Consider the following 13,194-nt stretch of genomic DNA (forward strand, 5'->3'; position numbering starts at 1 on the left):
TCCTGAATTTTATTCATTAATTTTCTTGTCATTGGATTCAGAGTCATGAAAGGATTCCCCCAATGTGGATTAAACATATGAGGAAAGCCGTTCTGATAATGTATAATTAAAAGTTTAAACTATTTTTTTAGCATTTTACCTTTGTATTGACATTTTTTGGTTTCTAATTCTGGTACAAGTAAGCAAATAGAAATAATTTACACAGCTAACCCATAAGGTGCCTATGTGCTTTGTATTAATTTCTTCATCATTTTTATTTGTAGACTTTACCAGGGATATCTGAATATTTTTCTCCTTAAACTTAACAAACCTCCAGAGTAGATATTCTTAAAGTTTTGGGTGGTAGAATAATTTTTCAGAATGAAAACAGTTATGGGGATGTAAAGTACTGCATAGGGAATATAGTTAATGATATTGTGATAACTACAGTGGGTACTAGACTTATCGGAGTGATCACTTCATGAGTTATATAAGTGTCCAATCACTGTGTTGTACAATATATAATATTGTATGTCAACTGTAATGGAAAACTGAATTTTTAACAATATAGCTCAGAAAACAAACAAAAAACAACCGTGGAATAATTTTTTTCAGGGTCAGATTGCCTTTGAAAATGGCTTTCACTTTAGCACACATATAAATGTTGCTTCAGAGAACGCCTCTGAGACAGAAAGGAATGTGGCTTAAAGGTGACTGCACCTCCTTTTTCAGATGTGGACGAGTGTGAAGGAAACCACCGCTGCCAGCACGGCTGCCAGAACATCATCGGGGGCTACCGGTGCAGCTGCCCACAGGGCTACCTCCAGCACTACCAGTGGAACCAGTGTGTTGGCAAGTACTTTTCCTTCTGAGCAAGAGGAATTGTTCTAAGCTCCTAGGAGTCAAAATGCTGCTTTCTCTCCATAATAAAACTTACTTTGTTACGGAAGCAAAAAATATTCATATAAAACTGCCCTAAGCCATGGCCAGTGTGCCTCAGTGTTTAGAGGGTTTGATTCCTGGTCAAGTGCCTGTACCTGGGTTGCAGGTTCAATCCCCGATCCTGGTCAGGATGCATGTTGGAAGCAAACAATTGAGTTGCTTCACATCAATATTTCTCTCTTTCTCTCTTTCTCCCTCTCCCTCCCTTCCACTCTCTCTCTCTAAAAATGTATGGAAAATATCCTCGGGTGATGATTAACAATAAACAAACAAACAAACAAACAAACAAATCCTATCTAATAAAAGCCTAATATGCAAATCGACTGAAGGGTAGAATGGTCGCTATGACGTGCACTGACCACCAGGGGGCAGACGCTCAATGCAGGAGCTGCCCCCTGGTGGTCAGTGCGCTCCCCACAAGGAAGCGCTGCTCAGCCAGAAGCCGGGCTCATGGCTGGTGAGTGCAGCGTGGTGGCGGGAACCTCTCTCACCTCTGCAGCAGCACTAAGGACCCCTTGGGGGTTGTCTGCCTGTCAGCTTAGGCCCCCTCCCCATGGCAGGTGGACAACCCCCGAGGGATCCTGGACTAGGAGAGGGCACAGGTGGGGTCCCCCCCCCCCCACTGCCCAGTGCACAAATGTCTTGCACTGGGCCTCTAGAAATAAAATAAAATAAAACTGCCCTAACTTGGCTAAAACCAGAGGGAAGATATAGCCTTCACAAAATAGCAAACTAAGAAAAAAATAATGATAGAGGACACTTCAAGGCATTTGAAATGAAAAAAATTTAAGTTAGTTTATGGACTCCCAATATCCCTCTGCTCTTCTGTTGCCTTGCTAGCCTACTCAGCCCACACTTGACTTCTGTAAACATCAGGGGCTGACAAAATCTACTTCTGACTGAAAAATATCAGCCAGCTAGAGGCCACTAAGGGCAACTTTTGGCCTAAAGATGAAAAACTGGTTCCATTCAGCTCTGCACATCTTAGGGGCAGAGAGCAAGTAGCAGACACAACAATTTTTTTCAGAATTGCTTAATTCTTTTGAAAATTAAGGAGACCCAAAGGCTCTCTCATTAAATTGAAATTATGTCATTTTTGATTGCACAGTGTCATGGGAAAATAACTTTTTGTTGTTGCTGTGAATCTTCACCCGAGGATATTTTTGCCATTGATTTTTAGAGAAAGTGGAAGCTAGGACAGGTCACCGGAAGGGAGGGAGGGGGAGAGAAATAATGATGTGAGAGAGACACAGCTATTGGTTGCCTCCCACATGCTGGGGATTGAACCTATAACCCAGGTACAGGCACCTGATCGGGAATTGAACCTGAATTCCTCTGGTCCACGGGCCGACGCTCTAACCACTGAGCAACATCGGCCAGGGCTAACTCTTAATGCACATCAGAGAATTCAAAAATGGTGAATTTAGAGGGACCCCTGATCCACCTAGCAGCCTGAGCTCTTTGATTTCCTGTTGAGGACCTGGAAGCCCAGGGAGGAGAGGGAAGTTGTCCTTACCCAGGTCCTCTAATGATATGTCTGGAGATAGAGCCCAAGGCCCTTAACTTTAAGCATCACGAAATCACTCCTGTTTTCACTCCAGAAGCATCTGTGACCTGTCCCAGCTGCCACACTCTAGGGGAACCCTCCTTAGCAAAGATAAGAGAATTCCTGGTCTTGTCTTTCGTTAGGGAAGTGGGAGTGGCTGCTCTGCATTGCCATGCTTCACTTTATTCCAAACAAAGACACATCATTCAATGTGTTTTCATTTGTCAAAACTGTGTCTCTCTCATCTGGTTTGATTTCTTACAAGACACAGTTTTTCAGAAGTGAGTAGGATTAGCTAAAATGACCCCCGTGCTAGAGGAGTTTAGACCGCACGTGTTGCTGACCAGCTGTCTGGTTTTAATAAAAATGCCTTCATTGTTATGGGCTCAGGGAGAACTTGGGTTTTAGTTACCAAACTCTGACACTTTCCACAGACTTTCAGAGTGAGCTTTATTGGTTGTTGTCCTTGTTATGTAGATTCCTTGAATTAAATTAGACCTGGGTAGGGGGAGGATAAGAGAGGTGAGATCTACCGCTCCTGAGCTTTTGCCCTCCTTTCCCTCCCTCCTCTCCCTACCTTCTGTCCAGGGATAGTAGAGATGGCCAGGTCGTGCCCTAGTTGTCTGGGCATTCAACTTTGGCCCCATGAAGATCATCTCCTGGCTGAAGTTATAGATAAATAGGTTGATTAAGAAGCAAGAAGAGCCCTGGTCATTGTGGCTTAGTTGATGGAGCATCGTCCCTTGCACCAAAGGGTTGCCAGTTTGGTTCCTGGCCAGGATACATACCTGGGGTTGATCCCAGTTAGAGGGTGTGCAGGAGGCAACCAATTGATGTTTCTCTCTCACATTGATGTTTCTCTCTCTGTATGTCCCTTCCTCTCTCTCTCTCAAATCATTTTTAAAAAATCATATTTTAAAAAAAAAAAGAAGCAAAAATAGGTTTGGGAGTTTTTGATGCCCAAAAGATACCAGTCCAAACGTGGCTCATAATTCTTGAGAATTATAGTTACCCAGAATGAGGGTTGCCTTGGGTCAGAATGGCTTGCTCAGAGCCATGCAGAGCAGAGCAGATCTCTTAGACCAGCCCAGCCTGAAGGTCACTCTCAGAGGATGGATGGGTTTGGGACCAGGGGCCACTGGATTTCATTGTTTTCTGAGAAATATCAAACTTCCAGCTTGCAGTTGGAGTTGGCCCATTTTGACCTGGAGGAAATGAGTCAAAGAAAGCCCATCCTACATTTTGGAATTCTCCCAGTGGTTCTTCATCCCACAGTGAACACTATGCACACCAAAGGCTGACAACTTTTATTTCTGAGGACAGGGTGGGTAGGTCTCAATCTGCTTTTAAGGAGTATTTTTTTGGAGACTCTAAGGCTGTTTCAATAAAATTAGAATTGTCCTTTTTTTAATAAAAAGAGCAAAACCCTCACCAATTTAAGAGCCAACAGAAAGAATAAAACAAAGATTTGGGAGTGTAGAAAAATTCCTTGTGGAGCCCTTTGCTCCAGGTGCACAAGGTGAAAAGGTCAGGAAAAGTGCAAAGCATGTTAAACAAATTGTGGTGTTTGTATATTGATAAAAAAGGGTGAGTGCACGGAGTATTGTCAAGCTGTAAATACTCAACATTTGCCAACTTCTTATCTTAATTCGTGCTCCACTCTACCCCACCTCTCCAACCCCGATAAGCAAGTTTAATTTAAATTTTACTGGATTCTCTGGGAGGGAGAAATGTAAAATAAATAGGAAAGGATATGAAAGGGGAGGGGAGTTCTCAACTGAAATTGATGCTCAAAAGACTTTAGAGATGATCTAGTCTGACCTTATTCCTAATATACAAACCCTACTCCTACCTCCCTGGTCATCCAGGTTTGATATAAATGCCACCTTGAGGGGCACTCACTTTCTCCCAAGTTGGCAAATGTTGAGGATTTACAGCTTGACAATACTCCGTGCGCTCACCCTTTTTTAATTCTTAAAAATGTCTTTTTCATAGAGAATGAACTTCTAACCATTGCACCTAATTCTGCATCTTAGGGAAAAACACACCATGACAGGTCTTTCCCCACATATACCTATGCCTTAGGGATTTTATCAGTCACTAGAGGCCGGGTGCACGGATTCATGCACTGGTGGGGTCCTTCAGCCTGGCCTGCGGGGATCAGGCCAAAACCGGCTCTCTTACATCCCCCAAGGGGTCCCAGATTACGAGAGGGTGGTTCTCAGGTGACTCACCCCGGAATCGGACTCCCTCCTCTCTAGTTCCGGGTGCATCACCTGAGAACCCCAGCTGCCAAATCACTGCAGCTTGGCAGCTCCTGTGTTGAGCGTCTGCCCCCTGGTGGTCATTGCACATCACAGCTACCAGTTGGACGATCGAATGGTTGTATGGTCGTTTAAGCTTTTATATATACAGATGGTCCCAGCAGGAAACAAATGGCTGAGCCCAACCAAAAGCACAGGGCAAGGGAGAGGAGCCTGTCGGTAATCTATAAAGGTGAGCCTCCTGGGAATGAGAGCAGGTGGGAAGTCTGCAGACAGACATAGAGGGGCAAGGAGAAGACATCTAGACCAGGGATATTCTCTCCATCAAAGTAAACACCCTCGGTTCCTTATTCACTCTTTGGTGCCCATGGTCTCCACTGGTCTCTATGGCACACCTCATCTCTAATTTAACATATGGGGGGAAGAACACAGACAGTGGCATATTTCATTATTTCTGTTCTAGGAATCTTGGAGCTTAAGTGGTTCTTCATCCCACAGTGAACACTATGCACACCAAAGGCTGACAACTTTTATTTTTGAGGACAGGGTGGGTAGGTCTCAATCTGAAATTGATGCTCAATTGATGCTTAGGTGGGAGCTTGAGAGCCCTTGGATAGTAAGGACCCTCAAACAGACTCAGAGCTAGGCACTGAGTCATTGCAGGCAGCTCAGTGCCTGGCTTTCTTATTATGTATCCACTCCCTCTCCCTGTAACCACACACAGGAGAAACAGAGAGAAGGAGACAGAGAGGAAAAGAAGGGAGGTAGGTAAGGAGAGAGGGAGGTAGGAAAGAAGGAAGGACAGAAATATGAATATTATGTATATATTGCAAGCATGCTGCCCCCAGTATTTTTACCCATCTATTTTCCTAAATTGAAAAACAGATATTTTCTTAGAAACAATATTGTTCTTTAAAAATGAATGAAAAGACATTTCTAAGAATTAAGTTTTCTACATGAACCAAATAAGGCAAAAATAATTAAAGGAGAAAGGAAGTATGATTTTAGATGGAGGTGAGTCTCTGGAGAAACATCGTGGCATAAAGGAAAGCATGTGGTTGCTGCAGTCAGACAGACCTGGGTGCTGGCTCCGCCCACCGCGGCTGTGGGATTGACAGGGGCTTTGTTAACCTCACTGTCTTCATCAACAGGGATTATAATACCTCCCTCCCATGATACTTAGGAAGGTGAAGTAAATGAATGTGAAGCACCTAGTCTCCCATATGTCATGCAGCAGGCATTTAATAAGCGCCAATTACCTTCTCCCTCCTCCCTTTTATTGGAAGTATTTGCTAAGTGAGGACAAGGCCAGTCTACCTGCATTAAAATGAACTTCCGCCTAAACATGAGCTATAGCAATTAACAACTGTCTTGCCAGCAAGCTTCCAACGTGCCCTTCAGAGGCAGGTCTACAAAAACATACTGGATGTTTCAAAAAAGTATAAATTAGAAATAATGAGAAATTCGAGGTTTTCTCCCTTCCTGTTGACTTAAGTTAGATTTTTTCCCCTGCTTATTACTATCAGACTTGGCAGGTCCCTGTGGGCAGCCGGTCTGCACCATCTGTCTCTCTTGTGGGTTTTCCAGAATTATTGCTCAAGAAGTTTGCACGCATCTCTTCCAGCCATACTTAGTGTTAGACACGGCCCAGACTCTCGGGTGGGAGTCTGGTTTGGATAAGGGGGACCCATTCAGAGATGGGAGCGGACATACCAGAAGGTACTATTCATCCCCAGCACAAGCACTGGGGGGGCTTTTGCAGATTTTTGAAAAGGAAGGCCAAGGGGGGCAGACACTTTTAGCAGGTGTCAGCCCTTGCCAGCCCTGTACATTCTGAAAAAAGGAGATGGAAAAGCAACCTCCAGGAATGTGCTTGGTCTTTGCTTTAGAGACAGGCATGCTGTTGCACAGAGAACCATGTGATTCCTTCCCTCTCACCCTTAACCCTGAACCTTAGCTATGAACCAGCCTCATGGGGTGCTCATGAGCATACTACTGTAGGCTTCCAGTGAAAATTAGAGTCTGCCGGTCCTCAGAATGGCGTACTCTATTGCCCTCCACCCAGTGCATTTGACCTTGTCGAACACATTTGTTCACCATATGGCAAAAGCCCACATCCATTTCCATATCTTCCTCTTGTTTTCCTTTTGTCATCCCAGACACCTCTGCCTCCTTCAGCTTCCTGAGAGCCTGGCCGAGGGCCAGCTGGCCAGCAGCCAGTGACTTGACCCAGACTCCTCGATAGAAACCTCTGGCCGATGTCACATATGCCTTGTCTTCTGGTTCTTCCTGCAGATGAAAACGAATGCCTCAGCGCTCACATCTGCGGAGGAGCCTCCTGTCACAACACCCTGGGGAGCTACAAGTGCATGTGTCCCACTGGATTCCAGTACGAGCAGTTCAGCGGAGGATGCCAGGACATCAACGAATGTGGCTCTTCCCAGGCCCCCTGCAGCTACGGCTGTTCCAACACTGAGGGCGGCTACCTGTGTGGCTGTCCACCAGGTTACTTCCGGATCGGCCAAGGGTAAGCACTGCTACTTGCCATCCTGGTTGGAGGCTCTCTCACTGATAGTATAATTCAGCATATTTAACTGTTCTCAGAGAGCAGAGTTATACATTTTATAACCCTTGAGTTAATTTCAGTTAGCTCCATAGAGGTTGTAGGTTATTTTATTTGAAAGGGGGCATCTACAGTTCTGAAAATTTATAGAAATCAAACAAAATAGTCTACCTCATTCTTCATCTTCATCTACACATCTTGTTGGAAAGTGATTCATTTCTCAGGAAATATGGGGGCTGACCCATGACAAAGCTGGGCTCACGTAGCACATTGTTGATTCCCTCTCTTCTTGGGCAAGTAGTATTCTGTCTTAACTTAAAATGCCATCTTGCCCAGCGCCTAGTAGGATAAATCCAAAAGATACCTTTTCCATGGTTTTAAAGTATATTTCACATTTTAGACTTAAATTTACATTAAAATTACAAAAAAGAGTATTAAAATGAGAGTTAAAATAGTTATTACATTTTCCAGTAAAATATTTCACTGCATTGTATGTATGTGAGTTGGAACAGGGAAGACCTCTTTTTATTTTATTCAGTGCTTTAAATTGGGTGGCAAGTTTTCAAAGTTTAGGTCTTTTTCCCTGCCAAGTTCATCTAGACTTGAACGTCTGTCGAGTTTTGGCTATCCTGTGAAGGATCTCAAGTTTTAATTTTTTAACTGGGAATACACAGACATTAAATGTGCAAACACTCATATGCTCTTGCACACACATATACACCCCACACACAAAGTTAGTTACATATTTCCCAACATACACATACATGTATTTGTCAAGTTATTAACTTAGTGGCCTTGGATTTCTTGACACAAATGGCAAGCAATTCATTTTGGGTCTGTGTAGACTTGAAGGCAAAAGAATGCTTGATGGGAAGCACACAGAATGCCAGCCATGGGACACACATTCCTAGATGTCTGTGTCGGCTCTCAGGAAACTCATTCTTTTTAAGTTTAATGCCAGAGCCATTGTCCCAGCAAAATATTGTGAGACTCCATACTGGCTTCTGGCCACTGGGGCTTCATAGTCACACTTCTTGAAAGTGGTGTTCCAGGGATATGAAAATCCTGGGAAAGAGTCCTGAGAAAGGAACCAAAGCCTGCAAATTTAGGGTGGGTGTTGCCTGTCTATAATGGAATCATTATGTGACTGTATACACACACACACACACACACACACACACACACACACACACACACGCGATGAGCATTTATCATTTCATTCATTGTTATTGTTTCTACACATTTCATGTTGCAAGATAAAGAAAGAAGAAAAGGAAATGTATTGGGCTCTGGCAGCATTGCAAAAAATGGTAGGAATCTGTATATTGAATCTTACTGATTGAGAGAGAGAGAGAGAGAGAGAGAGAGAGAGAGAGAGAGAAACATTGATGTGTTGTTCTACTTATTTATGCATTCACTGGTTGATTCTTGTATGTGCCCTGACCAGGATTGAACCTGCAACCTTGGTGTATCGGGATGATGCTCTAACCAACTGAGCTGCCTGGCCAAGGCCTATATTGAATCTTAACAGCATAAAAGAAGATGGGTTATAAAGAGTAGGCCAGCTAATACAGAAAAAGAGATAAATAATGTATGGTCTACATTTTGACCCATTATACCCATTTATATATAGTTTTGGCTTCTCTATGAATCACTAGAGGGATAAGACCAGGCCCCCAAAATAAGGATTCTTTTTGAGTCATTCAGATATTTCAACACATTTTGAAAGGGGAGCCTACTAAATACATTCCAAGTGACCTATGAAATAGTAAGCAGAATAAGAAAACAAGGTACTTGTGAAACATGCAGGCCTCCGTCCATAATTTGGCTTTGATAACTCAAAGGCAAAGAAAAACAGCTGAACTAGTTCTCTCTTGGGCAATGGGTTTGTTTGTCCAGCCTCACATGAGTCAGAGCCAATGGCCCTAGTGGTTTTGAATGACTTGAAACAGTTTCCCACAGTTGAGCAAGCTCTGATACATGGGTTTTATACATTTCATATCTTCCCAATTTATTTCTAAGTCAGCCTCAAGTATCACCTAGAGCTTTCTCCCTACCTTCAGTAGCTTCAGCCAGAGTAAGAGGTTAAATAATAGGAGAGATTTCTAAGAAGCTCGAGCTATGAAGGGTGGTGATGGTGGCGGTGATGGAAGTGGAGGTGGCAGTGATGGTACCCATTAGTTGGGAAGAGGGCAAGGAACTGAACAGTGATGTATTACACTTTTCTCACTCGTGTGGAACCGATTTCATAAAAAGAAGACTTATTTAACCTCCCAAATTGCATGGTCTTTCCAAGACAGGAGGAAAACAACACTCCATGTCCCTTCCCCACGTAAGTACAGCAAATCACCGGCCACATTAGGCTTGGGGAACAAAGGGGCAAATCAATATTCAAAATAAAGCCCTGAGAGAATGGAGAAAAATCAATAAACTAAGCAGCTGGGAGTAAGAGGTCAACCACAGAGGACTTCAATATGGTTCTCAGAACCGTCTACTCACCCAATGGACATGTAATCAAGGGCTGAACATCTCCAGGTTTCACCAGAATTCTCATATCACCTCCCTATGACCTGCTTCTAATGACAAATGTCTGTGCTCCCTTCCCATTCTCCCACAGGCACTGTGTTTCTGGAATGGGCATGGGCCGAGGAGGCCCAGAGCCACCTGCCAGCGGAGAAATGGATGACAATTCCCTCTCCCCAGAGGCCTGTTATGAGTGTAAGATCAACGGTTACCCAAAACGGGGCAGGAAACGGAGAAGCGCCAATGAAACAGATACCTCCCACATCGAGGTGGGTACAGAGTGGTGGCTCCTGATGTCTCCTATTGCAGAAGGGCCTTCCAGATTCCTGTGGTTTCCTCTAAGGATGCTCCAAAGTGAGCAAAGGCTCCCCGGGGAGAAAATCCAGACATTCCCCGAGCTCTAGGCTGCATTTTACAAGAGTCTGTGAGGCTCTCTGGACTTTCTTGCTGCTTTTAGGGAGTGGCCATTCGAAGGTTTTCACATACTTGCTCATTTCCTCTGTCTCGCCAGAAAGAAAGCCCAACACCCACCCAAAGTCTGCTGAAAGGACAAGGTCTGAACCAGGACAGCCAGTGGGCAGAATAGTGAAGTGACATAGTGCTTCCTACACAGGGACGCCAAGTTCTGAAGCTAGAGGCTCCTCTCCTGAAAAGAGCCATGTGGAGTGTGAGGGAACTTGGATTCTAGACAAGAACAACATGGAGCTCAGGCAGCCTGGTTTTCTTTGCCTACGGCTGCCGCAGCCTTTCAGTCAACTCAGAAATGCACAGATACTCACCCAGACCTCTGGCTCCTGGCCCTGAGAATCTAGCACATCTGGTCCCAGAGAGGCAAGCAAGAAGCCAGGTGCAAAGCATTGAATATTAGCAGATCATCAGAGTCAGGAAGTAGGTTCATAGGTGTGTCCTTCGGAGGGAACGGTTTTGCATCCGTGAACAAAATTGAAATAGACTGGTTCTTTCTTAAGCATCAATGCTGTAATGCATCCGCTGTGGTTTAGGAAATGAGATAATCTTTAGAAAGAAAACAATCTATTAAAACAGTGGTTCTCAGATTTGAGTGTGCATCTGAATTATCTCAAAGGCTTGATAAAATGGATTTCTGGGACACACCCCCAGGGCTTCTGGTTCAGTCACCCTAGGGTGGCACCGAGAATTGGCATTTCGAACAGATTCCCAGGTGATGCTGAGGCTGCTGGTCCAGGGACCATACTTGGAGACCCACCACATTAAAAGACCTCCAAATACAAGTGATTTCAAGCTGACCTTCTTCTTGACATAAGTTTAATACTTTTAATATTATAAATATGTGTGAACTTAACACTTCTGTGGTTTTAAAAATGTGTTTTATGAATATGCTTTTTCAATATAGTTTATACAACCGGAGAAGGAAGTTGTATCGGTGTGAGAATCATGTCACCTTTCCTTTATAGTGGGACACAAGTACCTTATCTACAGTTTATGTAACACACAGCATGTGTCTTTTCAGGATCAGCCAGAGAAAGAAGCCAATGTGAGTCTTGCAAGTTGGGACGCTGAGAAGATGGCCATGTTCGCTTTCAATATTTCCCACATCAGCAACAAGGTTCGAATCCTAGAACTCCTTCCAGCTCTTACAACTCTAACGAATCACAACAGATACTTGATTGAATCTGGTAATGAAAATGGCTTCTTTAAAATCAACCAAAAGGAAGGGATCAGCTACCTCCACTTCACAAAGAAGAAGCCAGTGGCTGGAATCTATTCATTACAAATCAGCAGCACTCCACTTTATAAGAAGAAAGAACTGAACCAGCTAGAAGACAAATATGACAAAGACTACCTCAGTGGTGAACTGGGTGATAATCTGAAGATGAAAATTCAGATTTTGCTTCATTAATTCACCATCCAGAGACCCAATAATTAAAAACCAAAGATAGATAGGTAGAACTGAATTTTCCCCCCCATCAGAATTTTATAGGTACAATTTTTCACCACATCAATTTCTATAAATAAGCACTATTCTTGTATTACCAAAGCAAGGTACAGGAGACTACCCTAGTTCAAAACAACCACTTTCTCAGGCTTCTCATGTGTGTAGCTAAGCTACCTTGACATATGTGTTGATTCTTGAAAACTGGGATGTGTATTTCTACTGGGGGCTGGCCATCCACGCTCACGTGCCATCCTTCTAGCAGACATACAGGAATGTGCTTTCAATTGTTGGACTTCTATTTTTTTTTTCAGATTTTAAAACTTTGCTTCTCCAAATAAAAGTACTAGGTTGGCCATTTCTAATATCTACTTGGTGCTAGTAAATTCTCAAACTAGATTCATAAATGCACTGTAATATTTACACAACTTAGAAACCAAATTCCAAGTATTCAGCTCAAATACTTCATTAATTTCAATCAACCAAAGTTAGTTCAGTAGCTTATCTCAGTTATGAGTATAATACATTACATGTAAATTAAGTGTGTGTATACTGTAATCGTGCTATTTTTATCATTGAAACATTTATAAACTAGAATAATAATACCCTTAATGTGAGGGTTTGTAATGGTGCTTATTAAGACCAAAGACTTGTTAAATGTGTACACCAAGTGGTATTGAAATTTCTGTGACTGGCCCGCACGTGCACGGAGGTCTGGGAGGACCAAGAAACAGCCTCAGCATCCAGAACATCACCAGTGCATCCTTCATCACACCTGTGCCATCTGCCAAGATGACCCTCGGTCATTCATGTCCACAAGGGGTCCATGTCATAAATGTCACAATAAAACAGTCTCTTCTTTTTTTAGTGTACCCCTTGATTTTGTGTTCTTGCATGGATGTGGGATTGGAGGGGCCATTCTGGAGGCTAAATAAAGTCTCCTGAATTTGAATTATCCTGAGTCTGTTACTTACAGCTTCTAAAGGTGCCAAATGTATAACCACTGTAAGCAAACTTAACATATTTGAGTCTCTTGTTTCATAATTCATTAAAGACCGCAGCATTATTTCTTACCAGTGAGAGATTTAGATTGGAGCATCATTTCTAAAGCATGACCTAATTACTCCGGTGACTTTTAAACTACTAGATTTAAGTGCTTTAAAAATCTCAAGTTTAGTCATTGTCTTAGAGCACATGCATTTCATTACAAAAGATTTATCATGCCCCCTTTCCTCAAATATATACACAGTGTTGGCAAGCCTTCAGTGTTCCATCCCTTTTTTCCCCCTAAACATCTGTTGTTAGTCAGTACTAGTCTAATTACAAAGGGATAATTCCAAATTGAATCCAATTGAAGGCTATTAATCTTGTTTTCTGAATGTCATAATTTGAAAATGCAGTTTTAAGTGCAATATTGAATAGTTAACAAGCTAATTCAAATGATATGAAATGATTTTTAAAATAC

General features: G+C 42.9%; 1 protein-coding gene across 1 annotated transcript in view; it reads left to right on the forward strand.

Moving 5' to 3' along the window:
* Positions 1–12,738, forward strand: part of FBN1 (fibrillin 1) — a 239,295-nt gene extending 226,557 nt beyond the window's left edge. Inside the window, exons 63-66 of the mRNA XM_080644028.1 lie at positions 712–831; positions 7,027–7,258; positions 9,912–10,086; positions 11,307–12,738. Of these exons, the coding sequence (XP_080500154.1) occupies positions 712–831; positions 7,027–7,258; positions 9,912–10,086; positions 11,307–11,696 (917 nt within the window). The 3' untranslated portion in view covers positions 11,697–12,738. The remainder of the gene's footprint in view (positions 1–711; positions 832–7,026; positions 7,259–9,911; positions 10,087–11,306) is intronic.
* Positions 12,739–13,194: the final 456 nt, after the last annotated feature.

Source organism: Plecotus auritus, assembly GCF_963455305.1.
Source record: "Plecotus auritus genome assembly, chromosome: 1".
Taxonomy (NCBI): Eukaryota; Metazoa; Chordata; class Mammalia; order Chiroptera; family Vespertilionidae; genus Plecotus; species Plecotus auritus.